The following is a 26,762-nucleotide window of genomic DNA, read 5'->3' on the forward strand; positions in this document are numbered from 1 at the left end:
CATGTTAAACAATGCCTCAACACCATAAAGTGGGTACCTAGCATGCAAAGGCATGATTGCAGCTAGTAGCGTCATTTTTGACAAGGTAACATTAGTCACGTAAAATCGTTACCACCGCCTGGGATCACAATTGTTCGCTGCCAATTGAAAATCCATAAGCTGCTCCGTGGACTGAGAAGAACCTACAATTAAATTATGGTTTGTGTTTTGAAGGACAGAAAATTGATCTGTACAAACTCTCACAGGTAGCAACGATTATGAAGAATAAAAGTGTGTAAAGAAAGTGATGAATGTGGTGTATTGCAAAGAAAGTATAGATCACGTTAGCGACTATGCACCCATTGAATACAAGATGACCTTTGACACTTCAATGAGGGCGTTTATTTAAGTAGATGACAAACATTGCTGCCAGTGTAACCATGCAACACACACAGGCTTTGCAGGCTTTCAGTCCACTGAACTGTCAGTCAATTATTACTAGATAAGCAACACAACCTATTCATTTACCTTTGTACAGTAAATATTTTGCCAGTGATTTATTTTCCCACCTGCATCCATGCACATCAAATGTAGGTTTTGGATTTTAAAAAGATACCATGGTTGGCAGCATCTGGGCTCAAAGGTTCATCCACTGGATGCCTCATTAGACCCAACAGTGTTCGCATTCCCTCCTTTGTGAGTCTCTCAAAATGCCAAACACCCTAACACCTAGCTAATGCATGTCCTCCCTGCATGCAACAGTAGAAAGGGCAGTGAATCATGGAAGGCTTTCCTTTTTCCCCTCTCTCTCATTACCTCATGTAACCTATGCTTGAGTTGACCTTCCACAGGTGGGGATACTAACACATTGCACGCTTGTTGTGCGATGCTTTTACTCCAATGTCATCACATCAGCCTTTTCCAATAAGTTTTTCGGTTCCATCACTTTGATGAAGTTCATCAGTTGCACGTTTGACTGAGATGTCTGAGCAGAAATTCAAGATTGCTTTAGATTTGGTTTAATCTTTTCAGATGTTTCATTGCAACTCCTGTGAGGGGCTGATTGTGACTGAAGTGGCCATGGAAAGTGGGGTATTAGTCTTTGCAGCAATCTTTTGTCTCTGCCTGTCTTTGCTCTTTTGTAGATTCACTAAAGTCAGAAGGTTTTTACTTTTTCCTACATTTATCAAGTTCTAATCATCATCAGTGTCCTCTAAATTCCCTCGAATGATGAGGTTAGAACAGTAATTCAAAATCTTTTTAAAATAATTTCGAACGAGAAAATAAAATATTTCATTGATTTTAGTATTCAGACCTTTACTGAAGCACATTCAGCAACTGTTGTGGTGCCACAAGCTTCATGCATCTGGATTTGTCGAAAGTACTCCACTTTCCCCATGAGACACATTTTAATGTCTCTCCAGCGATGTTAATGGGGTTCCGGTCACCTAGTTGTCTCTCAAACACTCCTGTGTTGTCTTGGTTGTGAGTTAGAGGCGATTATATTGTTGGAAGGAGAACCGTCAGCCCAGTGTGAGGACAGGAGCACTCTGGATCAAACGCCCTCATCAACTCTGACCAGTCTCCCTGACCAGTCTCCCTGTCACAGCTGCTGAGTGGCAGTGACTGGCTTCCTGCCAACAAGATATGTAAAATCAAGGTCGGAATGCTCTAATGTGAAATGAATCTAAATCTTGAAGTTTTGATTCATTTTTGTTTCCTTCGTGGGCAGTTCCGGAATGTGGTTCTTCAAGGTAAAACTGAATTATTTGTGTTTCATTGTTGTTTTTATGTTTAGAGATAGACTAATAGGCTCCCAGTCCAGCCAAATATTCAGTAGCGAGGGCTTGTCTACCAGACCTTGCAAAAGGTGTTGAATTGCCAATCACGACTTCTTTGAACCTTGGAAAACAATTGCCTCCAAACTGGATTAAAAACCGGGGAAGGCGAACACATGCCAGACAGTGTTTAAATATTAACTGTTTTTTTCCTTTTAAACAGACGTGCTCTTAGCGAGGGACGAGCACATTTAGAGTGGCTGGATGATGTATTAGGTGCTCCCTAAAAGGGTGGCAAGATAAACACCACAGCATTGCCAAGACGACAGTGGAAGACAAGGGGCATCGATCACGCCAAGGTTGCCACGAACCCAGCGTAAGCATGGCAACCGCGCCATGCTTCCCTCCGTGGGCCCTCCAGAAACATGGAACGGGACTGGATTAAGAGAGGGATTAACAGTTTTTTTTCTGGGGTTTCACAAGTGGCATTACTTGTCTGGTTTGTGCAGAACTTTTTATTCGGCCTTCGCTCTCCAGTCTTCGTCACCCGTACATGGAACCTCTTCAACGATCCAACTCTGGAATATGTCATTGCCTCCACAGCAAGATCTGGACAGCTATATGCGTCATCCAGAGCCACAAAGAGCTTGTCGTTCTCCAATGCAGCACGTCATGAGCCTTGTTCACATTCTTTACAGATAGGATATTTGCTGTTTACTGGATAAGGGAACCTGGAACACTTAAGTAATATTAATGGTACTCTTGATGACCCTTAATATCTCTTCAGTTTAGATCCCGTACGTGCCACATTTCAAACAACATCAATCCGGAGCGTTGCTTCAGCAGAGTAATGTAGCTACTTTATTTTTTAAGATGGTGAAAGGTCCTTCCCCCCCCCCCCCCCCCCCCCTTGTTGGGTGTCGCCAGCTGATCCCAGTGTGAGGAGTGATCGGAGTAGTCGTGCTGGAAGAGGCGATTTGGTACAGTAAAGCCTGCTGGCGTGTCTCAATCTGGCGTCCACCTCCGCAGGGGCTCACTTGTTTTCTCATCTGTTTTCTCAAAAATATGCTGAGGAGAACTTCAGTTCATGTGTTCTCAGTGTTCCTTATTTTGAATAGGAGGTGGAGACAGAGATATCGGGGCTGGAAATGTCATCCGTGACCTTTTGCGGGGAATTATCTTGGTAATCTGTTCAGTTGTCTGTTGTTACCTTCCTTATCCTGACTTTAAATCTTTGAATCCTGAAAGTCCCGAGAGCCGTTTTGTCTAGCAAAAGAACTTTTCTCCAAGAACGTGGCCGTCTGTTTGCCACCGCTTCCCCAGATGGATTCCTACATTTGTCTGCAGTGACGAAAAAACTGCGGTCAGGTCGTTTGTGTTATGAATTTGTGCTTCATTTAGCATTCGCTAATCTCAGTTTCCTGGAGAGGTTTTAGATGGCTTTCCAATTGTTTGGTTGATAATTAATTCATTTGAGGTTTCCAATGCGGCCAATTTTTTGTAATAATTAACTCCAGGAAATGAAACTCGGTAAAATATAACTTTTTACACATCTTAAGTTTCATAGTTTCATGGAATTGCAGTGTTTTTCACCCTGTGAGATACTACTGATATTAATGACAAAAATAAACAGGAAGGCCAGTTGGACTGTACAAATCTTCAGTGTCATTGACCAAGAACAAAGATATCTGGCTCAAAAAAGGTGACTAGTGAATCATGGAGGTAACTTGTATCCCTTCATATGTGGACTCCTCTGCTGTCTAATCGTGCAGGTCTGGAGTCTGTAAATCTGCCTGAGAAAAATGCTGACACAGGCTTCCTTCAACCTCTCTCTGTAGGGATAACATCCGCGGCTGCCTCTCATGCCCACAAACGTAGCACCGACAGTGTTGTAAAACAAGTCCGGGAATATACAAATGGATCAACATTCCAGAGAGGTGGGAGTAAAAGTTCACTCATAGGTTAGTTTTGGCCTGCGCTGCGGTATATCTGTAAATCAAGCCGCACAGCCCGTTCTTTTATTTGGCAGCACAAATATGGTACCGTGTCACCATCTACCTGTTTTACAGGTCTGAGCACAAGGTGACTGAAACCTCTGGTGAATTCTGCAAGCACTTGTTCTTAAACTAGCATAATTGTTACTTTTCACTCCATTTTTACGCAACCACCTTTTAACCTAAATTGCTGGCACTTAACATGGATAAGATCCAGCTTTTGTTTTGAGGCAACGCTGCATGGTTGGTGTTTTGGTTCCAGTTTGGGCCTTTTATCTAGTTCAGTACAGCATGTTTCAGTCATGAGGGAGAGCAGTGATGTTTAACTGCAGAGTCAGGCTCATTGTTGTGTTTAGTATCCATAAGAATGTCTTAAAACTGACTTTTATTAGGGGATTTTTGATAAACCCTGTTTCTGCCTTTGAATTCATTTATGTGCATTCTTTACAAATATACATAGGGGTACATGTGAATCATTTATCAGCAGAAAACAGCTGTGTGTGTGTGTGTGTGTGTGTGTGTGTGTGTGTGTGTGTGTGTGTGTGTGTGTGTGTGTGTGTGTGTGTGGTGCCTGGGGGTAAAACTGACAGCTGAGATTAACGGCACTTAGATGTGTGATGCAAAATATGGGGCTATATAAGCTTTTTGTTGATTTTTTTCCCGCCTGTTGGTGGGTTTTCCTCACATGCTGCGAGTCTCTTGCTGAATTAATTTGGCTAAAACATTTTAACATTTAGAACGAGTGTAATGAGCATGTTTGTCTAACCAATTCCCCCTGAAATTGTGGCTTATTGACTTGATGAACTAGAACATGTTGGTTTACAGCAAATGGAGTTAAACCATTAAAAGGGAGGCGCACTGTTGAATCAACACATTAAAATCTGTATTTTCAGCTCCTTAAGCCTCAGATTGTTAGTAGAATTCCAGAGATTTGACTTGATATGTTTACTTTCTTTAATTATAAATTGCGGTTTAGTGTCAGATTATGGGAGAGCGAGAGAGAGAGATTCTGTATTTTTACAGTGTAATTGTACTGTTGATATTATATGCACAATTAAAGATAACTTGGAAAGTATGTTGCTTCAGGTTAGATACTAATAATCAATATTTTGTAACTAAAACTGTGATACTAAACTTGGCCAACATTCAGTACATTACCATAAAGTGGAAGTTGCACTTCAGCATCGGCCGTTGGGAGCTTTTATTTGCCGGCGGTGACCTCAGATATTCATGCCTTTTATGATGTTATCAGCAAGCTGATGCGATAAAGGCCGTTACAGAACGAATATCAGATTAAAGAGACACTGATGGGAAGCAAAGCTGAAGAACGCACAGTGACCTAATTTACTTTAATCATTCCGAGGCACTTTCATTCCTAAAAACACAATGCTGGGGTGTTAGTTTGTGCCCCCACTCGTTAAAATCCCACATTCATTCCGCGTTACTGAGGCGACTTCCAGGTAGCACTCATTCACTTTTAAGACTGTTTGGTTATTTACTGACAAGAAATGATAAAAGTCGTCATGGTTTACAGAATAGGCAATTAATGTTCCAAGAAATCCGTTTGTTTCAAAGTCTTTTCATTTATAAGGTCATCATTTGTCAGATTTGACATTTTTAATTTCTGTTATCTCTAAACTCTCTGGCATTTCGGTACCAAGTCTGATGGATTTAATTAATGCAGACGTGAATTTAACTTCTTTTTCTGTAATCGCATGAACAGACCGATTTACAGTTGAGGTGCTTAAACTGTCGGTTGAGGTTTTCCTCTAACCGTCTGAATTGCGAGCTCCCCTCAGGACATCTGAAGGGTTTCTCCTGTCGATCGATAATGTTCAGCCTCCACTCACCCTGACCATCACTCGCGCTGTGTGTTTTTGGCAAAGAGAACCAGCACAGCAAAGGGGTCAGGAGAGGTTAAAGGAGAGGGTCAAAAAAACACTTCTTCAGTTAAACTTGTTTTTTGTGCAACACAGTTCCATTAATGGTCCTGTCTACCCTCCTGAGGCAAATGTGTGTCTAGGGGAGATGGATGAATCTTTGGAATTATGTATGTTTGCACACTTTTATAGTAACGATAGCATGTACAAGAGGGTTGGCAAGACTCAACAACTAGGCACAATCCCAAACCTTTTCCTTGCCTTTGATTTTAGCACGTTTTCCTTATCGATTCCTATAAGTCAATGAAATTCAAAAGCGGCCTTTGAGAGCGTTTTATTAGCACATAAAAAATAACATGGCATAATCCATCACTGACAAAAAGCAACAAATCTTTAAACAAATCTTGAGACGTGTGGAAGCAAAGCTGAGAGTCGGCAAACATTTGAGTGGCTTCGGGGGAGAGCGGTAAGCCAAAGCAACAAGGCAAAAGCAAAAGGTGAAAACACGGCTGGGACACGCGCGGCTGCTGCAGCCTCAAGTAGTGTGCAGATGTTTGTGCATATATTTGCTTATTGGGTCCATAGACTTATGTCCCACATCTGGTCCAGAAAGGATGGACAGTGTGCTGCTCAAGGCAACCAGGGGAAGATAGAGAAACGCATGTGACTGTATTATTGTCCATCTCCATGGATTTGTGTTTTATTTCTTGCGATAGTCATCTGCATAAGATCTGTGCTCCTCTTGCTCGGGGAATTGGTCACCATAACGCCTTAGGATGTCCTGAAGGGTTGGCATACCTTGTGGCTGGTAGGACATGTGAGGTTCTTCCTGGCCACTCTGGTAGGGTTCCGCCTCATACTGGTCCTGCTCTTGTTGTTCTGGCCTTTCAGCTGCTCCCTGGCGATGGTCCTCTTCAGTGTGATGCTCAGGCTTAAGGTTGGCTTTGGCCTGTTCAGGCTCATAGCGGCGCAGGCGGCAATCTGGGTCATACTCGGGGTCGCAGTGGGGGTTGTTAGGCTCCCGGACTCCATTGCGGGTGCCATCAGCATTCAGGTGTGGCTCATAGGCTTCAGCAGGGTAGGGAATGCGGCGATGAGCTCCAGAACGTGGCTCAGTGGGCTTCACAGGGAAGCACTCGCGATCATAACCAATGAAGCAGTCATAGCCTTCCTTGGTTTTACCTGGAGGACCCAGAGGATGGCGCGCCTCCTGTGCGGGTTCTTCATAACTGGAGAAGGGGTTTTGCTGCCACGGGGTGGAAGGACGCTGGCGATGCAAGGTACCTGCTGCTTCGCGGATTGCAGAGAAAGGATCGTTGGGGTTGGACTCTGGAGTTCCCTCCATACGTGGAGCATAAGGGTCATTCACCTGAGCATGAGCCATGAATCGACGCAAGATGGCATATGGGTCATTTGCTGGGGGAGAAGCCGGGGCACTAGCCTGGCGGTACATGGAATAGGGGTCATTAGTTGAAGAAGAATCTGGAACACTAGCCTGACGGTACATGGCGTAGGGATCATTGACATTAGGAGAAGCTGCGGAAATGACCTGGCGATACATGGCGTAGGGGTCATTAGCTGAAGCAGAATCTGGAGTACTAGCCTGGCGGTACATGGCATAGGGGTCATTAGCTGGAGAATCTTGTGCACTAGCCTGGCGGTACATAGCGTACGGGTCATTAGTTGGAGAATCTGGAACGCTAGTCTGGCGGTACATAGCGTAGGGATCAGCTATCCTGTTTGCATTAGCATAAGCATCTCTAAACATGGCATAGGGGTCATTGTGCTGCTCCCCTGCTGGAGGGGCAACGCGAAGGGCGGCAGCCTCATCACTTTCCTTGTTTTTGTAAGCTTCTGGGGGAGTGGCAAATTTGGTAGCAGTGAGGGGGTTACAGCCATCCTCAAAAAGAGGGTTGCAGGATCCGGGGCCAGCTTGGGCAGGGGGGTTGGGGGCACGCTGTGCCTGAAGGAACACATAAGAAACATAAAATCATGAATAACGCACATTTGCATTAAAACTAATTCTGTTAAATAGCGGCAAAAGTGATTTTTGATAAAGCATACCACGAGGGAGGCAGCGTAGGCACACATTGGGTCCCGGATTGGATCACAGTTGGGATACTGCAGGTACAAACCAGAGGGGGCTTTCTGGACCAATTGGGGTTTACAGTCAGGGTCTTTCTTTGGGTCACATCCGAGGTGGGCGTAGGAAGGCAGTGATCCGGCAGATGATTTATACCCATAAGCAGCTCTCAGATGATACTGCAGGCACTCCACGTCATCAGAAGCACAGATGCGCAGCAGCTCAGCCTTCTGCTCCTGGAGAACATAAAACACAGTTCTTGGTCACTTTCAGAGTTAGTTGCGTACAAGTCAAGGATAAGGTTACAGGTTAGGGTTAAAGCATACCTTTGACAGGAAAGGCACCAAGGATGGAGAATAGTAGTAGTACCCAGATTGAGGGGCAGGGGCCTTTTTTACTGGTGCTGGAGCAGGGGCAGTTGCGGCAGCTGGGAGAACTAAGGGCAAGTATGGGCTCTTGCCTTGGACCAAAGCAGCATACAGACAGTAGGCATCTTTAGTGGGGTCACAGGTTTTTACTGGCGCAGGCTTAGGGGGCTCTGGCTTGTTTTTGGGCCTGTTGGTTTGGGAAGCAACACAATTGGGGTCTTCTGAATCGGCACAAGACTTGTAGATGTCCCCCAGGTGGCGCAAGTACGCCTTGTAGGAGCGACGTGCTTCGACGCGGTTCTTGTTCTGGAGGTAGGCCAGGTAGATGCGGTCCATCTCTTCAACCTGGAAGTTAAGTTGGTTTAACCAGATAAAATTACTGTGGGCGGGATCTTAGTTCCATAGCTCCACCTCCTGGGTTTCTACTGCACAGCTAGTTTGAGGTTTGTTCCTTGTTCCTACTTACCGCCTCCTGGTTGCCATTGTCGGTAAAGTACTTGTACCATGCCCAGAAGTCAGAGTGCTGCTTGTACCAGCTGATATTCCTGCGGTTCCGGATCAGCCTTCTGTGGGACTCTGCCACCGCTGACCTCTCACGGATGCTTTCACCAGCTTCAGGCCAAAAACAGAAATGTCACTACTAACAAAGGTAAACTTGGTGATGTCACAACGACCTTTTCCCATTGATAAAGGAAAAAGTCATTCCCTGCTTGCAAGATAGGCTGTAGTTTTGCTAATTGCTACACTAATGCGGTGCTTGGATGGAAATCACACTTACCGTCTCTTTTTTTCTTCTGGCTAATTGGTCCAGCGGACAAGAATGCTGAGAATGAAGAAAAGGAAAAATGCCATCATAATCAGCCGCCTGATTTTTGACCTTTTCAAACACATTTTAGCCTGTTCCCGGTAGCTCCTGGTGCATTCTTGCAAAAGGATGCCTAAATATGGGCGTCTATCATCGGGCTACAACAATAAAGACCTTGACATTCCTGGAAAACCCCGTTTTGTTTTCCGTTGATATTGGCCACGTTGCTAGTTGTTTAGCATCACCTGCCCGTCATTAAAGACATTCATGTAATCTTTAATTTACCATATCAGAACGCATCAGTACAATGTTTGAAACCATGACCTTGAAGCTTCCTTATAGGAACGTATGGCTCATTTAGTCAAACTGGGGCTAGTTACCCGTTTGAAGTGCTTTGTAGATTTTATTGGCCAGCCCATAACGCCAAGCCTCACGCTGCGCCCTCAGAGCGCCGTGAACACTAATACGTACACATATTTGGGCGCTGCGTGACCCCGACTCCCGCCGCCTTTCATCTCTGCGGGGAAAGGGTGTTAAAGCCTTACAGGAGATGAGAAGAGGAGAAACAGATGACGGGTTTAAAAGGGAGGAATCCAGAGGGGATTCTCAAGGGTCGGCAGGAGTGTGACCAGGAGAAGGAAAAACAACACTGCGCCGTCCTTATTAAGCCATCAAAGCTTATCAGGACAGGAGACTGACGTGACGTGTGGTCACAGGCACGAACGAGCAGATAAATCAGACAGAAATGAAGGTAACCTGAGGTGATGGAGTGATGAGGAGGAGGAGGAGGAGGAGGAGGAGGGTGGGCTAAATGATACCGTCTCTGTATCCGCTCTGCTGTTTTTATGAGCCTCTAAAAGAAGCTGGCGGGCACATCTGGAAACATCCCGCTGTACAGGAGGAGGGGGAGATGCTGACAGGTACTAATTTCTTACAGAAGCAGAAATGATCGAAGGACGTTAGGCCACGCCCACTTTTTTAACGATTTTACCCATCACGCAATGCTTAGAGACGTTTGACTGTAGTTGTTCTCCTGGTCACCGTAGCAGTGATTTATTTATTTGTTTTTAAGATTTCTTAAATATTTCGAAAGAAAACGGAATGTACAACCGTGTGTTGTCACGGCAACGAGGCCCAGGCATTACAAGGGACAGAAACTTCGTACTGGAATTCTAATTCCACATTAAGAAACCTCGTAACTCAAGTTCGGAGGTGGACTCGGAGATTTTTGAGGGTTTGGATGCTGATTCTTTTTCTCCGCGATCGGTTCATTTTGGAATTACCGGAGAAATAATATAGACTTCGAAATATCGTTAAATCCCTTTACATCAACCTGAGGCGCACGCACAAACACTCCCGCGTATTGTTGGTGATGCTGCAGGAGTTTAGGCTGGTTTTTTGGGGCAGGTATTTTTCTTTTTTACTTCTGCTGCATTTATATTCCAGCTCGTACGTTTAAACAGCTGCTGGGCGCGATGTTTAACTGGGGATTAACCAGTGAATGTTTCATAATTTCAAGGCTGAGACGCTCATTACTGGACTCACCAGGCAATAGCATCATTACCACTACCGCCGTCACGACCACACCGGCGAAACTCGTCCTCCTCCTCGCAGCCATGGTTTCAGCTCCTTTTCTGTTCCGAAAAAATAAAAACGTCAGAAAGTCACGTTAGTTTTCCAGTCACACACGAGAAGCTGCTGAAATGAACCCCGTGGGTTGAACTCTGATCCGGAGGCCTCGAACACGTCCCTGCGAGGACCCCGGCCGAGCCGACGCCGACCCTCCGACACGACCAGGTGTTCCTGAACCTGGAAGCCCGGGAAGCCCCTGGAGTGCGGATGCAGGCCCTCCTCTTACCTGTTCTCCGTGTGCAGATCCAGATGAGAGCCCAGTCCCTGCTGCCGTTCTGACTGACTGTTCCTGCCGGGGGGATCGGGTGTGGGTTTTAAACGTGCGACAGGCGTTCATTAACAGCCCTGCAGAAACACAAACAGGGCCTGTCTGAGGGGGGGGGGGGGTCCGCCCCTAACAAGACACCTGAGTGGTCGAGTCCCCAGAGTCTGAGCCAATCAGAAGAGCTGTAATTAAGGGCTGGAGTCAGCGGGGCTGGTTGGATGGGGGTGTCCTACCAGTAATCATCAGTTTACCTCGTGCCCCCCCCCAGACAAACTCAACTGGGACTTTCTTTAGTTTTGGGTTTTAGACTTATTTGCCTTTGCCTCTTTTCGCCCCACCGTTCCTTTGATCCCTTTGATCCCTTGCCCCGCCCTAAAGTGCCGCGCCAACAAGCGTCCAATCGCCACCGTCAGAATAAACATTTCAAACTCTGCTCGTCGGTCACGTAAAACTGTCGACGAACTCGCTAATTGAAACTGTCGACACTTTTCTCCTCCTTCGTCTTTTTACTCCACCGACACACAAAAGCAGCGTTTTCTGAAGACGGAGCAGCACGGGGACGTTTATTAAAACGCTTGATCTTCCTGTGGAGATTAAAAATCAGGTCCATTTACAAATACATTAACTTGACATGAGCCTCTGCAGTAGCGGATTCAAACAGCAACCAAGAAAACATCAGGAAACAATGAAGAGGTGCCACATAGGCAACTTTCACAGGGCTAAACCACCCACCCTCAGACACCCCCACCCACCCTCAGACACCCCCACCCACCACACGCTCAAACAGCTGCTCTGCACATGAAGAATTTGTTAATCTACAGTTTCCTCCTCACTTTAACTGTGCTTGGGCATGTTGCAGGACGCACATGCTCAGTGTGTGTGTGTGTGTGTGTGTGTGTGTGAGTGGGAGATGCCGCATCAGCACATCTGACCTGTGATTTTCCTTTATGACACAGCGGTCTTATGAAATTCCTCCGCAGGGGAGGACTTAATTGGCGTTTTTAGTATAAATGTTTCATCGTTCGGGCCACAAGTGAATCCAAGTGCTGAATATTCTTCTGTTTGTCTTGATGCGTTTTGCTTTCCCGGGACTTTACGGTTCCGTTTGCAACGGATCACCTGGGCCAGCGTTGGAGGGGCGATGCTCGCTGTTCGCTGTCGGGGTGCGAAGAAATTAAACTGACACAAACAAGTGACAGTTGGAAAAAGTTGCACTTCAGCTTTAAGGGTGTTAAAAGTACTTTTTTGACTCTGTGTCACCAAAGAGCCTGAAAGTGCTCATTTTCCCTGATGCCTCCTCCTCCTTTTTACAGCTGCCGCCTGAATAAAATGCTTCATTTGCTCTGTAATTATTATTTTTTTTACCATTTCCACATTTTTCAGCTGTGGTCAGGTCCCATCGCGTCCTCACTGGGCTCGTGTTAGTGATGTATCTCGTATGTAATTAACATTTGCCAACAGGTGTTTCGCGGAGCTCGCAAACCTGCAATCCGGGACAGGAGCAGATTCGAACACGACAGCGGCAAAACCTCAGTCCTAATTTTCTCCACAGCTGGAATGTGAGGGATTCTCAGAATCTGCAGACACCTGGTTCATCCTGACGGTCATTTTCTTTGTAAAAACAAACCTTTATTTCAGTACAATATAACATTAAAACACAATTTTCATTTCTCTTATAAACAGACTGTCGTCACTGCAGGTCGTCGTCATCGAACAAATCCTCGAAATCTGCAGGTAGAGAGCAAAAAACCAAGGCAGAAGGGTTATAATGTGGATTTCAGAGTACTTTATTTGCATATTCTACCATAAAAAACATCCAGAGACCCCACTAAAAGAGTTAACCACCATCGAAAACTGTTTTCGCACTTTTAAATGATCATTTAAGCACATTTGCACTTGTTTTGGCTCCCAGAAACTCCCACTGTGGATGAATGGTCCAATCAAAAACAATTAGTAATAATCTGCCCAAACATGCTAATGAATCGCTAACAGGAGACAGTTTATCTCCCCTGGTTACCCATAACACCGCAACACCAAACAACCGAAGGGTGAAGGAACCATCTGAGACATATTAGAGGTCAAAGGAATCAAAGAGCCGATCGCACCCGTCTGGATTTCAGTACAAGCGACGGCAGGTTGTCACGGAGTCCCATTAGCGTCGTACACGGGAACATGGCGACAGCGAAACCCATTCGGGTCAGTTGTGCTGTATGTGAGAATAACAGTGACCTTAAAGTAGAGCGGTATGTTCATTAACGTGAAGGGCTCTCGGGGAGCAGCCAAAGGTATGAGGTGCTGTACGCCAGCCAAGAGGGCCTGTGCGTGTGTGTGTGTGTGTGGGCGTGTGTGTGTGTTTAAAGCAGCTAACTGGCGAGGTTCCCCGCTGGGTTTCAGTCTGACAGCAGCTATAAACCTACTTTACCATCCTCCTCTCCACTCTTCTCCCCCCCCTTTTAACAATCAGCTCTTTTCTTTCTAGGTCATGTGCCACTGCAAAAAACTGTTTTTGCCCACAGTTGATGCTGCCAGACAGAAAACAGATTAGCTCGTTTGTAAGGGAGAGAGAACGTGTGCATTATTTCTCCACACATCTCGGCTGTTAAGGGTGATTTCATTCACACTTTGGGTGTTGGTACAGCCAAGAGTTTTAGCCCCATGTATCTGTCATTAAATCTCACTGGTTATCTGAATAAACTAATTGATTTAATACACAGTTAAGTCCAAAGGTGCATAGAATCTATTGTGAATGGTTTCATTTTGAATGATAAAGGCCGATGAGGGGATATTGTTACTTTGCATCGGTGTATATGATTATAGTTTGACTGTAACATGAACTGGCTGCAGTTGTTGGAGGGTGTAGAGTGGATCAGGCTGTTGTTTACCGTTGAAGAAGTCAGAGTGGACCGCTTTTTCATTGGCTGCCAGGTCCATCAGCAGCCCGCTGCTGCCCCCTGCCTGCGACACACGGTGGTGCAGACACTTTAGTGGGATTACCCTTCACTGGCGTTTCAAAACAATTCGATTAAACAGCAATAGGAGGTTGAAGGGCAACTCAAATTTAGCTTCGAATAAATGCACCCACCTTAAAATCATGTTCGCATTTTAAGATTTAGCGAAATACCACAAAGAGGTTATTCATCTGGCAGGATGCGTGATTAAAGAAGAGAGCTGTAGTTACGAATGGTTCTTAAAAATACATCATCTTAAACCCGACAGAGGTTGAACGTTGATTTAGCAACTTGACCAAGTTGACCCTGGACGAAACTTATTTAGCTAGCATTAGCGTTTGTTCTGAATGATTAAAGTTAGTATTTCGCTCCGAACCCACCTCATCCAGATCCACATACGGTCCGGCGCCTTCGGGGAACATCTCATCCACCGCTGGTTTCATTATTAACTTTAAATCGCTTGACTTTAACAGAGGATGTTTCTATTGTTGTTCTCAGCCCTGTCAGTTTCTTTTCACGCCGGATATATTTAGAGTGCCAGCGTGCAACACTGAAATGGGCTCGGCTACTCCGACAAGCTGGAGACATTTGGTCCGCTTTTAAAAACGTGACTTTACACTTTCGAACGTGAAATTGTGTTACTACGATCATTTTAATGTCTACCTTTTGGTTGACGTCAGACATGTTTTGTTATTTTAATTGAAAATCAACTCTTGATAACTTAAATGAGACCTTAAATCATTACACATTTGACCTTTTTTAAAACTTATTTATGTGACCAAAGATATTAAAAAGGGTTACAACATTTAAGCTGGCATGCTACTTTTCTGCACTATAAGCTGGTCTACATTCACTCTAATTATTGTAATGTAATATATTTTTTAGTCATAATAACAAATGCTCCCTCCTTGATCTCCGCGTCTTCCTTCTATTCCAGCGTTCTTCTTCATGTTCCCCGAGGCTCAGTGTTCGTGCCCCTCGTTGGTCTCGTATCCCAGCGTGTCTCCGAGGTGCTGGTGGGCGTAGAAGGCTCGGGCCAGCTCATTGATGTGGTTGTAGGCGCCGATGGACCTGAAGTATTCAATGTAGTTCCAGAAGTCAGAGGTGGAGTAGGGCCAGTAGGGAACTGCTGGAGGCTCATCATAAGGTACTACAAGACAAGTAGAGACAGACCGTTTCTGCTTTTGTTACTATTACAATAAGAAAAAGGAACAAACCCATTCATTAAACATGCTATTAACATGTAATATGCTGGGTTGTGAGTTGGTCAGATATGAGTGTTTGGTGGTAAATGTGAGCAGTACCTCCTTCTGGAATGACTCTGGCCTCTGTGAGGAGAGAGAGAGAGAGAAATTCACATTCCAGAGCATTCCCAGATTTCTACAGTACAAAGGCGGGATTCACATGTGGGGAGCTGAGCGTTTTCTCAGAGGAGTGCAGAATACCTGCTCCTTCCTTAAATATTCACACACACACACACACACACACACACACACTCACACACACACTGTCATCTTTGTGCTCGTGCAGTCAACAGACGCAGCACAGCCACCTCAGAATCATGGTTTTATTCAGCTTCATCGTGTCAAATCCTGAAGTTTTGACCGACGTCGGGAGAAGAGTCACTCACCGCTCAGACAGGCGCAGAGACAGAGGACGGCACCGAGCACCAGCAACAGCTTCATCTTCCTGAGGGGCAAAAACACCACCGCACATCAACAAGCGAAGAAAAGAATCAGTTCGTGAGCGAATAAATAACAATAAAAACCCGCCGACGGTTCACCTGCGAACGTTTCCGCACAGCGTCGCTTCTGTTCTGTTGGTCGACTGAAGTCTGAGGGACTCGGAGGAGGACGGACCCCAGCACACACTTCCCCCCCCCCCCCCCCACACACACACACACCTCCTTTAGGCTGAGTTTGCAGGAGTGGTGACTAAACTTAACCCGTGCACGCTTTGTCGAACCACATGTGCGCTACATGGCATCGCCACTAGGGGGCGCACCTCCAGGCTATGGACAGAAAATACTGACCACTATTTCAAAGTCAAAACTTTATTAACCCGATAAATACATGACAAAAGAACGACCCGGCGAGTACAGCTTCAATATACGCACACCTCTTCGCAACAAAAGGGGGTTTATATGTGAGGAACTATAAAAAGATGGACTCTGCCGTCTTCTCCGTGAGGCCCTAGTCATCCTTGCAGCCCGTCTGGTCCGTGGCCTTCATCCTGTACAGGTCGATTCCCTCTCCTGTCAGCAGCTCTTTGGCGTAATACACGGTCTCCGCCGGCAGGAACCGCGACCGCCCGAGGATCCAGGCGAACTCCACGTGGAAGAGGCGGATGATGTCGGTGCAGGAGTAGACGACGGCCACGTTGGTGTAGTCAGTGGTCAGAACCCAGTAGGGGCTGTAGGGGGTAACTGGGGGCGGGGGAGACCCAATATAGGAGCAGTAGATGCACAGAACACATAGAAGGAGACGTCCTACTTACAGTAGGAGAAGCTGACGCCGAGCTTGGCAGATTCTCTGGCGTCCGGAACCACCGCCGTCCCTTCGGCGTATCTGATCTTGTCTTTACTGAGAGAGACAGCGCAGCTTTATAAGAACGGCCAAAAGTCGATATTCCGGTCGCTGTACGTTCCCGACGACACCTTTGGCTACACAAAAGTGTCGGATGGCAGATTCACAAAGGCCCACGCTGCTTAACGCCTGCCACGATGAATCCTATCTTGCGATCTTCCATCGTTATCTTCAGTACGACGTTAGCTAGCCACGAATTATCTTTGCTGTGACATTTTAGTGACGTGACAATAGAAGAGATCATTGTTTACTCACTAGAACTGAGAGTTCAGCACTCGGATGGTTCCGTCCTTCCTTAGGGAGTAGTTAGCCTCGATGCACTTTCCTCGCGCAAACGAGGTGGGGAGCTTGGCGATCTCGTACCACCTGCCCAGGTACTGTTCACGAGACGGCATCGTCAGTATCACGAAGACCCGCTCAGGCTTCATCGGAATCTACCTTCTCGAGGTTGAAGCCGGGCTGGATCTTCGGGGTTGGACAGGGACCCCAGTGGTAGGTCTGAGCCGACACCAGGGGGAGAACCAGGAGAAGGTAGAGGGCGGCCATTGCTCCTTCGGGAGGAGGAACCAGTGGAGACGACAAAAGATCCCTTCGAAAGTCAAATGCCTGCAGGACAGCGGCGGCAGCACGTTAGCGTTAGCAAAAGGCCGTAGCGTCTGTACGTGATGACAACTTCCGTATGAAAACTGGTGCGATCATCCCGAGCATCCCTAAAAGAATGTCTCACAATGATCCCCTTTATGGGATGTCTGTTGCCAGTCAGTGGTTGCCCGGCTGCTCCTCCTGAATTAGCCTACGTGTTTATCCCGGATGGTAACCATGAACACGCAGCTCTCACCACCGTCCCCAGACGGGAACGCGCTCCTGTTGCTGTTATGGGGAGCTGAGAACCTCACCTGTTTTGTGTCCCTTCACGTGTTGCCACACCTGTTGTTCTGGTTTTGTAACACAATATACGTAACCACTCAGTGTTGCCTAACTACATTCGTTTCTAGTTTTTACTCTTTTCCCGCGACGTTGATTAAATTGCGATTGTTTGTGCTGTCTGGCCGATGCGTCTGTTTGTTTGTTTGTAGTGGAATTTAGTACATGCAGGTGACCCTGAGATACACCTGTTTCCAAATAAAATCAGTTCTTCCTTTATAATCGCCGTAAAAGTGCCATAAAAGTTTGCCTCTTTGGTTCATTTTCCCATAATCCATTTCTCTTACCTCAGGTGTTAAGACGCCAGGCCCCGGTACGTCGCGCGCTCACCTGCCGCAGCTGCTGGTCCTCCGTCTCGCGCTCCTCAGACTGACTGCCACGGGCGGTTACGTCACAACCGCGGCACGAGAAGGCTCGTTATCCGAATTGCAATCACGCGCACATTCCCAGGTCGTGACAATGCGGGCGCTGTCAGGTCAGTTCATCGAGAAAACTCACGCATTCATCATTGTTCCACCACATTTGTAGTCGTGTTTTTACCTTTAAGGCCATTCCGTTCTGTTTTAAGTGTTTCTCTTACATCTTAAACCGTCGACGATAACTTTATTTTGCGTGTCGTAGAACACGGGTTAGAACTCCACCTAAAAATAATTGGTTTTGTGATTAATTGAAAAAAGTCAGTGTCGATATTTGACCACTGGATGGCGCCATAGCCAAAGGTGCTCAGTTTGAGAGTTGTTGCGCAACAAATCATTCATGTAAAAAAAAAAATTGCGTTAAATTTCTACACTGTGGGACTCAAATCGCTGTGATCAGTGTTTATTTTTGAAGCATAATCTTTATTCTTTAATCGCCAGATGTGGCGCAGTCCGAGCCATTATACTGTCAGTTTCATAATATGAACGCTAGATGGCGACAAAACAGGATATAATAATAGGGAGGAGCCTACGTGCAGGCCCCGCCCACATCTTGGAAGCATGGCTTTGCAAAGGACAGTAAAGATTTATCAGTTTTTAAAAAATCTTATGATTAGGTCATTTTTATTTTTTTGTGTCTTTGCTCAGTTAATTTTAGATATTCGCTAATTAATTTCACTTTGTTGACCGTCTGATGTTGAGCAAGTTAACGTACTCATTGTCTAATATTGTATTTCTTTATATTAATACACAGCACTTACAAATCTATGAGTCAAATGAATCGTGGCCTGTTCCATCGAGACATGACATTAAACAAGACCCTGACTTCATCAAAATGATGTATTTAGACATTTTAATCTTAAATACTAGAGTGAATTGTGCGGGAAAAAAACAATGAGGGAAAGACAAAGGCAGGAGGTTCTAATAAAGATGCTTTATTTCCAGTGTTTGAGGGCTTTTCACCCGTGTTTTTACACAGGTCAGACGTTCACTGTCACTGTCAACATCGTCTTGTGCAGGTTCAGAGAACTTTGTTGTGTATTTTCTCCCAGTTAAAGGAGCCGTGACCATTTTACTGCACTTGAAAAATCACAGAGGGAGGAAAAGAAAGTGGGAGTAAAAGTGACGAACATAAACAACGAATTCTGTGAAACTGTTCCAATATTGGACTTGAAACGGAACCCCCCCCCCCCCCACAAAAACGCAACTCCTGGAATGGATATGAGGTCATCTCCTAAAAACGGTTATAAAATTTCTCCTTTGACAACTGTAGAAAAACAAAAAAAATACAGAGGCACTTTTCAGTTCTTCAGATAAAAACATATAAACTCACTTTTTGGAATAAAACAGGAGAAATCTGGGAAATAAAACCTACTGTACCAATCGTCGCAAACATCGCATCAGCATTTCATTAGTTTTCAGTCCTTTTTTTTTTTGGATAAAACTTTATTGATCCTCCAGTCAGTCAAGCTAATATCTGGCTGTTGTCGATGTACAGTACCATGAAAACAAACATTCCCACAGCACCCAGCGCAGAAAGCAGCCATCCCATACATCCGCAGACTTCAAGTACAGGCGACACAAACTCACACGTGTTTTTAAAGTCCAAGAAAGAGCGATACATTCTTCATCAGAGGAAGAGCGGACGCGCTCAGGTTCCTCCTGCTTTCATCACCGACCGCTCACTCCTCCGTCTGTTCCGCTTCCCTTCACACACGAACGTCTCGTCGGTCTTATTTTGGAAGAAAAGGGGGTCTATACACAGTATTTACAGTAGATACATTTATTATATTTGTAGAAAAAATATTGTGCAGTAACCATTCGTACGTTTTATGCTTTCATTCGTCCGCCAGACGTGCAGGAGGAGACGTTTCACAGATACTGGTAAAACCTGGAGCGGACCACTTGTGCCCCGGACAGTTTGTGCGGATGAGGGTCGACCCCGAGGTTGCCTTTGTTTTTACTCTGCAGTCCGCCGCCATTGACGTGTTCCCCCGGTAGCGGCTGCGTGTTGGGGGGCGCAGGACTCCGTGGTCCCTCCGCTGTGGCGTCCTGGTTCTCTTGATGGTCGTCCTCGGGAACGGCTCTGGGCGCCACCTCTACGCTGGAGACCGAGTCCCTGCAGCGGTCCCTGGAGATCCAGTCCCGGATGGAGAAGTCCTGGGAGGAACACCGGGGCTTGAGGCGGTCCAGCGCCGACAGCTCGGCTGCCTGGTCCACGCCGCCCTGCTCCCGCCAGTCGTTGATGATCGCCAACTCCGCAAAGTCCCGCTGGCCCCCCATCGTGTGCCTCCGCCGGATGCTTTTCTTCTTCCCGCGAGCGTCCGGAGTCCGATTCTTCTGGGTGAACATGTCATCGGCGGACGTGCGGAGCCTGAATTTGAGCCGCTCGGTGATCTTAAGGTGCCAGGCTGCGTCGTGACGCTCGGGCTCGCTGCGCGGGGACGAGCTCACGCTGCTCGCGGGCCGCCCCTTCTTGATAACCCCCAGGACCCGGGACAGCCGCGTGGAGGACTCCTTGGCCTCGTTGCCCTCTCTGCCCCCGGTCAGACCCTCCACCGAGGATTCGCTGTCTGTTTTCTGTCTCAGGGACCACCGTCTGGAGAGGGTGTCGCACTCGATCATCCTCTGCGTCGGGAAAAGGCGCCGGGCTTCCAGCTTCCCGGCGGTGCCCCCCTGCGCTTCTCCTCGTAGTTCGCTCTTCTCCAGGCTCTGCCCCGAACGAGGGGTGGAATGGCTGTTTCCGCCGTCGGGGGCGAAAACCGGGAAGTCGCTTTCGCTGTCCGTCTCCATGGGCCGTCCCTCGCTAATGAGCTCGCTGCGTTCGTCGTCCGCCTCCTCCCCGCCGTGCAGCTCTGGGCTGAGCGCGCCGGACTCCGCCCCCGTCAAGAATGTGATGGAGGAGGTGGTGGAGTAGTCGGAGGTGATGGAGCTCACTTCTGCCCCGGCAGATCCCCCTGAGCCCGGGACCGCTCCAGCAGGGAGGTCAGCGGACATTCCTGCGCTCCACTTTTTGGGTCTTGAGCGCGGCACCGACGCTCCAGAGCTCATGGTCCCCAGATCGGACGTGTTCTCGTCAAACTGAGACGGTGGATCTGAGGAGGAGGACTTCCCCTGAGGGACCGACTGGTAGATATTTGGGGAGGGGCAAGGCGAAGGGTGTCTGGGCGGTGTCGTGCCCTTCAGGAAAATGGACTTTCGATGTTCTCTCTTGGCTTTAGGAGCGAGTTCCACGGTTTTTCCATTCTCCTTCCTCTCTTCAGCTCGTGCCGGCAGTGTCGTTTTGGGACCGAGCCGACTCTGAGCTTCTGTCTGGAGGAGGTGGTGGGCGTTGGCCTTCTGACCTGGGATCTCCTTCTTGAGGAACACAGAGTCCAGATCGTCGTCCGAGCTGCTGGGCTGCGGTTTCTCCTTCGACTTCCTTCTCTTGCGGCTGGCTGCCGCAAATATGGAGGAGACCAGGAGGTCTCGGGTGCACGGATCCTTCGCCGAACCCCAGGAACCCTGCAGACGAGACCAGAGGTTCCAAAAATAAGCATCAACAGAGCCGACAGGTGGCAAAAGGGACGACACAATCAAACACTCGCCTTTGATTTAGCAGAGTCGCTAGTGGGTGAATCTGTGGGGAAAAGAGAGGAGGACATTAGAGGGTAGCTTTACCACACGGTGGGACAATGAGGTGAGAAGAGAACCAGGAGAGGAGGACCATGAAGTGAAGGGTGAGGAACAGCGAGCAGACAACAGGCCATGCTTCACAGACGGACGAGCTCTACTTTACACTCAGCTCCGACGTTCTTTCTCCAACCTCCACAGCCGAACAACGCGTCCGTGCGACCCGTTCGGAGTGCAACCACGGCAACAAGACAGGAACAGGAGAGTGGACCATGCAACAGATGGTGAGTCGATGTGGTCGGACCAGAAGGGATGGAGATGCGGTCATCCATGAATCAGAAGGTTGGGCACTTTCGGCTGTGCCGATCAATTGAGGTGCTTCATTTTTTTACTGAATTTTTAGAAAATCAGGCCCAACCTCACTCTGGAATAAAACATGACATGTTTTGGATGTGACACGACGAAGCGACATGAGGTGCAACAGTGGAACGATGAAGACGCAAGTATGGAGAGGAAAAATAACAAAAAAAAAATCAAAAGAGAGAAGTGACGGGGGTCACAGAGGGGCTAGCTATATGGAACGAGACGACACTGCGTGAGAAAAAGAGCGTCGGCAAGGAAAACCTGGAGTCGGTCCTCACCTGCTCTGTAATCACAACTACCCTCCGGTGTTCCGGGCTAAAATTTGTGTGTGTGGCATAGCCGAGCCCCCCTATACACCCCCTACGGCACAGGTGATGGCACAATACGCAGGTGCACACTGACTGGTGACATAGAAACCATACCATGCCGTCTCTCCTGCAGAGGAAGCTTGTGAGACAGTGAGGAGAGACAGCGGAGAGCCTTTCAATAAGCAGCGCCAGCCTCTGACAGGTATGCTCTGACAAACCTCCAAGCGGGCGTCGTACAGTACCGTGCAGCCGCTCCGCCTCCCATTTCCCCCACGCGCGTTCTCTCGTTTGCTTTTCACGCGCTTCTCTTTGGCTTTAAAACAACTGTGGGTTCCTGCAGACTAGGCAGCTACACTGCGGGCAACAATCCTCCTTCTTCCTACAGTTCCAGCTGTCCATCACAGACATTATAGAGTCCATCAGTGCCAGCACGGTCCGATAGACTCCTCCCACTTGGCCTGTGTCAAGATCAGTATGTGTGAATGCTGGGAAAGCCTTTAGGACACCCGACAGAGCCTCACTAGAGACAGAGGAATCAGAGGTCGCCCGGCGCTGTAAAAAAACATCTACTGTCGTGGAAAGAACGTATTAGTGCAACAGCAGGCAGATTACAGGGGGGGGGCAGCGAAGGGAAAAACAGAAAAGGGTTGTAAAAGAAAGAAAAGGACATTTACGTCTGTTAATCCTGAGGGGGGGGGGGACTCTTAAAGCAAATGTAGAAGCAGCTACAATTTATTGCATCATTTCTAAGCCCAGGGATGCAATAAAATTGTTCCCTGAAACCCACATCGGCATTTAAACAGGAAATTAAAGCTAAACTGGGATTTAATCGCAGTCTAACAATAATCAGATTTACACATTTAACTCCTTCAAGGTCGTTCTATTAGATGATGTTTGCTCACTTTACGAATTTTATATTTTCCCCTTAGAGAACCTCATGCACACTAGACGAGCTCTGCTATGCCGTTGTAGATTTGTTAGATTTTTTAAAAATCTGCTGCCAAGAGCCACCAAAAACGAAAGGAAAAGCAGCAACACTAGTCGGGAGTTGGCCAACCAATCACAGCGAAGGGGGCTCAAAGCGCTGCAGCACCCGGCGTTACCTGACACTTCACCCTGCGACGTCCCCGTACGGCCGATGTTGGTCAACAGGTGATCGATGTTGGGCACGGGCTGGGACTCCACGGCGCTCTCTTCCCGGGACACGGTCTGGTGGGACCAGAGGGTCGACACAAACAGTCAGAGACGGTTTTAGTCAGTTAACTCAAGCAAATGATCCGGAGCCGGACCCACCACAGGTTCTCCGTTCCCCTCTTCTGTGAAAAACCAGTCGTACTGGAGGGGGGAAAAAAAGACAAAATTCAGTGGCTGTGGTCGTCAGGACGCTGACTCGGCAGCAACTGAAGACCTGCTGCTTACATTCTGGATCAGCGTCTCCACTATCCTGTACTGGTCCGGCATGTGTGTCACCATGTGGGTCATGTTGTCGTCTGTGGTGCGCACCAGCGTGGGACCGAACACGATCGCCAGGTTTCTCGGCTCCATCTGAGAGGAAAAAAAAGGTTTTTGCATCTATATTTTTAAAAGAGCTTAAAGCCTTCCAGTGACTCCTGCGGAGGTTGTGAGTTCCAGACCTTGTTCTTCTCCGAGTTTTCAGCCACAGTTTTCAGATGAGCTGAGAGGAACTTGAGAGTCTCGTAATGATGCGCTGGCAGCTCGTGGAGCTGAAAGGATGTTTGGATAAGTCCATCAGCCAACACACAACTAAACCAAAACACGTTTCCTCAACAACAGCAAAGACAACATGTGGGCTGCGTTCCCCACTCAGCACCATTTTTACTTTGTGCCGCAGATGTGAAAGTTTACCACGCAGCTTGTTAGCTGGTGAGGTCATCCCCCGGCATCTTTGGTTGCCACACAACAGCTGGGTGTGTTTTGTGTTTATGTTTATGTTTTGGAAGCCACTCACCAGCCTCTTCAGCACTTTGAGTCTCTCCACCGGGTCCTCGGTTCTGTTGGCTTCTATAAAATCTGCATACTTATCTGCAGGATAACAGTTAAATATGAGGGAAAGTGCTTCTGTAATCACAGGCTGTAGATCTCAGCTCCAACCACTAGATGGCGTGTAGAGTGAAACAAAAAAAAGGCACCGACCGTTGGTGAACAACGGCTCTGGAAGTTTCCTGAAGAAAGACTTCAGTAAGCTGCTGATGACATTGAGGTCTCTCCATTTCTGTAAGGATGCCAGAGAAAAGTGTAAATAACCCTCCTATCAAGTTGCTGCAGCCCTGACAGCCACCGGAGGCGCCAAGGAGAGTTGAAATGAGGCAGCAGGATCAATACGGGGACTCACGTCATCGCGGGGGTCGATATCGTTCATGCCCTTGTTGTTGAGCTCCTCCTGCATGTTGGAGATGGCAGCGTTGTTTCCAGGGACTCTGTAGATGCCCGTGTACTCCAGCCCCCGCTCCTCCACCAGGTTACAGCAGACTTCCACGATCAGAGGCACAAACTGAAATCAAATTTAAAAAAAAAAAATAGATAATCTCCAAAATCCCATTGAATGATTTAACAGAAATGAGGAAGGTTGGCTTCAGACCTTGTTGTTCTGTGCCGGAGGACAGTCGTCCAGCCTCACTCCGAACGTGACTCCAGGCGACGGCTTCTTCTCGAACGGCTTCCTCATCAGTCCCGGGATGCCTTTCCTCCACGTTCCTTTGTCTTTGGGGGGGCTGGTGTCATCTAGAAGGCGGCACATTAGCGGATATTAGCAACATCACCATTCTCCTGGCGATTAGGAGCAGTCCATTCTCCTACCTTTGTGCAAGCTCTTCCTGTCCTGCTCAGGTTTGGAGTGTGGACTTGGGGCTTTGGGCTCTCCTTTGCCCCCCAGCAGTGTGTGTTTGATGCTCAGCGACTGACGGGAAGATTTGGGCGACGGTTCCGTCTTGCTGCTTGTCGGGCTGGATGACACCACAAATGGGACAATTAAAACAAAGCCTTGCGCATCCTTCCCGTCGGGGCGCGTCCTCGGCTAACCTGGTCAAGGTTTTGTACTCTCTGATCTTCCTGCTGATGAGGTCATGGCTGGTGAAGGCCGCATTCTAAAGAAAGCAGAAAGGAAAAGAAGAGGAAAGATGATGGTTAACGCCTCACACCTCCTGGAGCAGCGGACACATGCAAGGCTATGGATGATGTGCACGGTCGGGTCCACAGAAGACGGAGGTGGGCTTAAATTTCTGGCTTAAACGACGGCGGGCTAATAATCACCTCCTCGTCCAGGTTGCCGTTCTCCTGGATGACCCTGATCCAGGCCAGCATGTCCTCGCGGTCCTCAGCCTGGAACAGGTACTCGCAGTCCGAGGTGGTCAGCCGCAGCACGTTCTTGCGTTTGGTGTCGCTGTACGAGATGTCGATCAGACAGGACCTGATGCTGATGGGCAGCGGCTCCTCCACCGTCTGGCAGTTGGCGTGCGCGTGCCCCTCCCTCCTGTCTTTGTACAGGCAGAGGTAGTGACCTCGCAGCACGGCGTACATCTGTTTCCAGGGGCGCATTCCCCCGCCGACCCGCTGCAGACGTCATCCGTGAGAAGACAAAGGCGAAACACAGGGAGTTGAAGTCACCTGTGCACCTCATGGGACCTTCTGGGCGGGTTCTGTGCCGCCTGCTGTCGCCCTTCCTCACCTTGTTCTTGTCTGCGCTCAGCTGCTTAAACTGCAACGGCCCCTCTTTCGTGGCGTCGCAGAAGACGTCGGAGGACGAGTCGCCCCTGGAGCCCGAGTCCTCTGATGACCTGTCGACCTGAAGGACAAGGCCGTTAACACCAGGTAGTCGTACACCATTTGAATGAACATTTACGGCCGTCCCCGCTTTACATAATGGATCTGCGGGTTTTATCTCGTGGGTGTCAAATGAGCTGATAATGAGGCACAGGTGAAACAAGACAGCAAAGGCTTTGTGACAGAGTTCAAATCCAGAGGATAAATGTGGTGACGAATGAAGATGACGAGCATCGGAACTGTCGTTAAAATGTACCCTGACTGAGCTGAGCTGAGCGTGACCGTTGTGTAAACGTGGCCTCACCTTCCGGAGACTCTTCAGCCCTGGTATTAAAGACCTCCTAAATAGAGGAGAAAGGTGAATCGGCAAAAGTCGCTCTGATAAAGATCCTTCAAAACAAGAAAAGCTGTTAATTTTTGCTTTTTGAACTTACCCTCTGCCCTCCTCCCGGTAGTTATCTAGGCCTTCATCGTACGACTTGGACCTCTCTGTTTTGGTACCAGAATCTGACTCAATAATTGTGAGACGGAGAGAGTCTATTAAGAGAGGGTTGCATATTATTTGGAGCTGTTATAAAGCACACTGAGCCGTGCAGTCCAAGATTCGATGCAAATACCGTGGTCGTGCGACAGCTGGCGTCGAATGAGGGAGGATGGAGACGTGGGGCTGGGAGGGATGGTGGTGACGGTGGGAGCTCCAGATATGACTGCAGAGGCTGGGATGGGACTGCTGTCCAGGTCCACGCTGGGGCTGGAGGGTTCGTCTGCGGTGAAAACAGAAATATCTTCATGGATTTTTGGAAGTTGCAATGGAAAAACGAAGCAGTTGTATCTTCCCATTGTTATAAATCCTGGAGATCTGAGGACGAAGCTGCTTCTGTTGATCAGGAAATGTTGCTGTGCCTTTTATAAAGGTGCCGACGGGGCGGCTCATTGTGGTAAACGTTGCATCATGACAGACAGGAAGGCGTGACTACACCTGACGGGAATTTTCAGCAGGGTGACGAGCCCAAAAAACATCATCTTTTTTCCCCCCTCGATG

General features: G+C 47.8%; 5 protein-coding genes across 10 annotated transcripts in view; all 5 read right to left on the bottom strand.

The window, feature by feature from the left end:
• Positions 1-5,949: 5,949 nt before the first annotated feature.
• On the bottom strand, positions 5,950-10,885 carry and1 (actinodin1). Its single transcript, XM_057013336.1, has 7 exons — positions 10,746-10,885; positions 10,433-10,521; positions 8,861-8,905; positions 8,549-8,694; positions 8,041-8,427; positions 7,696-7,950; positions 5,950-7,594 (listed from the first exon to the last, which is right to left on the bottom strand). Exons 2-7 carry the CDS (start codon positions 10,503-10,505, stop codon positions 6,332-6,334), a joined length of 2,169 nt encoding a protein of 722 aa, XP_056869316.1. The 5' UTR covers positions 10,506-10,521; positions 10,746-10,885; the 3' UTR covers positions 5,950-6,331.
• Positions 10,886-12,391: 1,506 nt separating this feature from the next.
• Positions 12,392-14,294, bottom strand: cops9 (COP9 signalosome subunit 9). Its single transcript, XM_057013341.1, has 3 exons — positions 14,113-14,294; positions 13,667-13,739; positions 12,392-12,512 (listed from the first exon to the last, which is right to left on the bottom strand). Exons 1-3 carry the CDS (start codon positions 14,173-14,175, stop codon positions 12,475-12,477), a joined length of 174 nt encoding a protein of 57 aa, XP_056869321.1. The 5' UTR covers positions 14,176-14,294; the 3' UTR covers positions 12,392-12,474.
• Positions 14,295-14,480: 186 nt separating this feature from the next.
• otos (otospiralin) lies at positions 14,481-15,593 on the bottom strand. The gene is made up of 4 exons (XM_057013340.1): positions 15,516-15,593; positions 15,363-15,421; positions 15,037-15,060; positions 14,481-14,882 (listed from the first exon to the last, which is right to left on the bottom strand). The coding sequence occupies exons 2-4, from the start codon at positions 15,415-15,417 to the stop codon at positions 14,695-14,697; spliced, it is 267 nt and encodes an 88-aa protein (XP_056869320.1). The 5' UTR covers positions 15,418-15,421; positions 15,516-15,593; the 3' UTR covers positions 14,481-14,694.
• A 176-nt stretch (positions 15,594-15,769) lies between these two features.
• On the bottom strand, positions 15,770-17,686 carry apodb (apolipoprotein Db). Of its 2 annotated transcripts, none has more exons than XM_057013338.1 (5): positions 17,529-17,686; positions 16,756-16,923; positions 16,573-16,694; positions 16,229-16,314; positions 15,770-16,157 (listed from the first exon to the last, which is right to left on the bottom strand). In XM_057013338.1, the coding sequence occupies exons 2-5, from the start codon at positions 16,861-16,863 to the stop codon at positions 15,925-15,927; spliced, it is 549 nt and encodes a 182-aa protein (XP_056869318.1). In that variant the 5' UTR covers positions 16,864-16,923; positions 17,529-17,686; the 3' UTR covers positions 15,770-15,924. The 2 variants fall into 2 exon arrangements, with proteins under 2 accessions (XP_056869318.1, XP_056869319.1); XM_057013339.1 differs by having other exon boundaries at positions 17,572-17,593.
• An 885-nt stretch (positions 17,687-18,571) lies between these two features.
• The window catches only part of LOC130514308 (rho GTPase-activating protein 21-like), a 38,404-nt gene continuing 30,213 nt past the window's right edge, over positions 18,572-26,762 (bottom strand). For 4 of the 5 annotated variants that reach the window (XM_057013843.1, XM_057013844.1, XM_057013841.1 and 1 more), the window contains 17 exons: positions 26,338-26,484; positions 26,155-26,257; positions 26,025-26,061; positions 25,626-25,742; positions 25,211-25,510; positions 24,980-25,044; positions 24,758-24,903; positions 24,540-24,682; positions 24,294-24,452; positions 24,095-24,173; positions 23,910-23,983; positions 23,575-23,664; positions 23,360-23,485; positions 23,234-23,275; positions 23,044-23,149; positions 21,245-21,276; positions 18,572-21,161 (listed from right to left, as the gene is read on the bottom strand). In XM_057013843.1, the coding sequence (XP_056869823.1) occupies positions 19,530-21,161; positions 21,245-21,276; positions 23,044-23,149; positions 23,234-23,275; positions 23,360-23,485; positions 23,575-23,664; positions 23,910-23,983; positions 24,095-24,173; positions 24,294-24,452; positions 24,540-24,682; positions 24,758-24,903; positions 24,980-25,044; positions 25,211-25,510; positions 25,626-25,742; positions 26,025-26,061; positions 26,155-26,257; positions 26,338-26,484 (3,398 nt within the window). In that variant the 3' untranslated portion in view covers positions 18,572-19,529. The remainder of the gene's footprint in view (positions 21,162-21,244; positions 21,277-23,043; positions 23,150-23,233; positions 23,276-23,359; positions 23,486-23,574; positions 23,665-23,909; positions 23,984-24,094; positions 24,174-24,293; positions 24,453-24,539; positions 24,683-24,757; positions 24,904-24,979; positions 25,045-25,210; positions 25,511-25,625; positions 25,743-26,024; positions 26,062-26,154; positions 26,258-26,337; positions 26,485-26,762) is intronic. The other variant, XM_057013842.1, reaches the window with a different exon arrangement.

The sequence above is a fragment of the Takifugu flavidus genome, chromosome 17, assembly GCF_003711565.1.
Source record: "Takifugu flavidus isolate HTHZ2018 chromosome 17, ASM371156v2, whole genome shotgun sequence".
Lineage (NCBI taxonomy): Eukaryota > Metazoa > Chordata > Actinopteri > Tetraodontiformes > Tetraodontidae > Takifugu > Takifugu flavidus.

Excerpts from the sequence above, each read along its gene's own strand:
- apodb (XM_057013338.1), bottom strand. The coding sequence starts at position 16,863 with ATGGCCGCCCTCTACCTTCTCCTGGTTCTCCCCCTGGTGTCGGCTCAG. Across the intron at positions 16,695-16,755 it reads CCGGCTTCAACCTCGAGAAG|TACCTGGGCAGGTGGTACGA; the intron begins GTAGATTCCGAT and ends TCTCGTGAACAG. Across the intron at positions 16,315-16,572 it reads GTGCTGAACTCTCAGTTCTA|TAAAGACAAGATCAGATACG; the intron begins GTGAGTAAACAA and ends TGTCTCTCTCAG.
- otos (XM_057013340.1), bottom strand. The coding sequence starts at position 15,417 with ATGAAGCTGTTGCTGGTGCTCGGTGCCGTCCTCTGTCTCTGCGCCTGT. Across the intron at positions 15,061-15,362 it reads TCTCTGCGCCTGTCTGAGCG|AGGCCAGAGTCATTCCAGAA; the intron begins GTGAGTGACTCT and ends CTCTCCTCACAG. Across the intron at positions 14,883-15,036 it reads CAGAGTCATTCCAGAAGGAG|TACCTTATGATGAGCCTCCA; the intron begins GTACTGCTCACA and ends CTTGTCTTGTAG.
- cops9 (XM_057013341.1), bottom strand. The coding sequence starts at position 14,175 with ATGAAACCAGCGGTGGATGAGATGTTCCCCGAAGGCGCCGGACCGTAT. Across the intron at positions 13,740-14,112 it reads CGTATGTGGATCTGGATGAG|GCAGGGGGCAGCAGCGGGCT; the intron begins GTGGGTTCGGAG and ends CGTGTGTCGCAG. Across the intron at positions 12,513-13,666 it reads CCACTCTGACTTCTTCAACG|ATTTCGAGGATTTGTTCGAT; the intron begins GTAAACAACAGC and ends CTCTACCTGCAG.
- and1 (XM_057013336.1), bottom strand. The coding sequence starts at position 10,505 with ATGGCTGCGAGGAGGAGGACGAGTTTCGCCGGTGTGGTCGTGACGGCG. Across the intron at positions 8,428-8,548 it reads ACAATGGCAACCAGGAGGCG|GTTGAAGAGATGGACCGCAT; the intron begins GTAAGTAGGAAC and ends CTTAACTTCCAG. Across the intron at positions 7,951-8,040 it reads TGGTGCCTTTCCTGTCAAAG|GAGCAGAAGGCTGAGCTGCT; the intron begins GTATGCTTTAAC and ends TATGTTCTCCAG.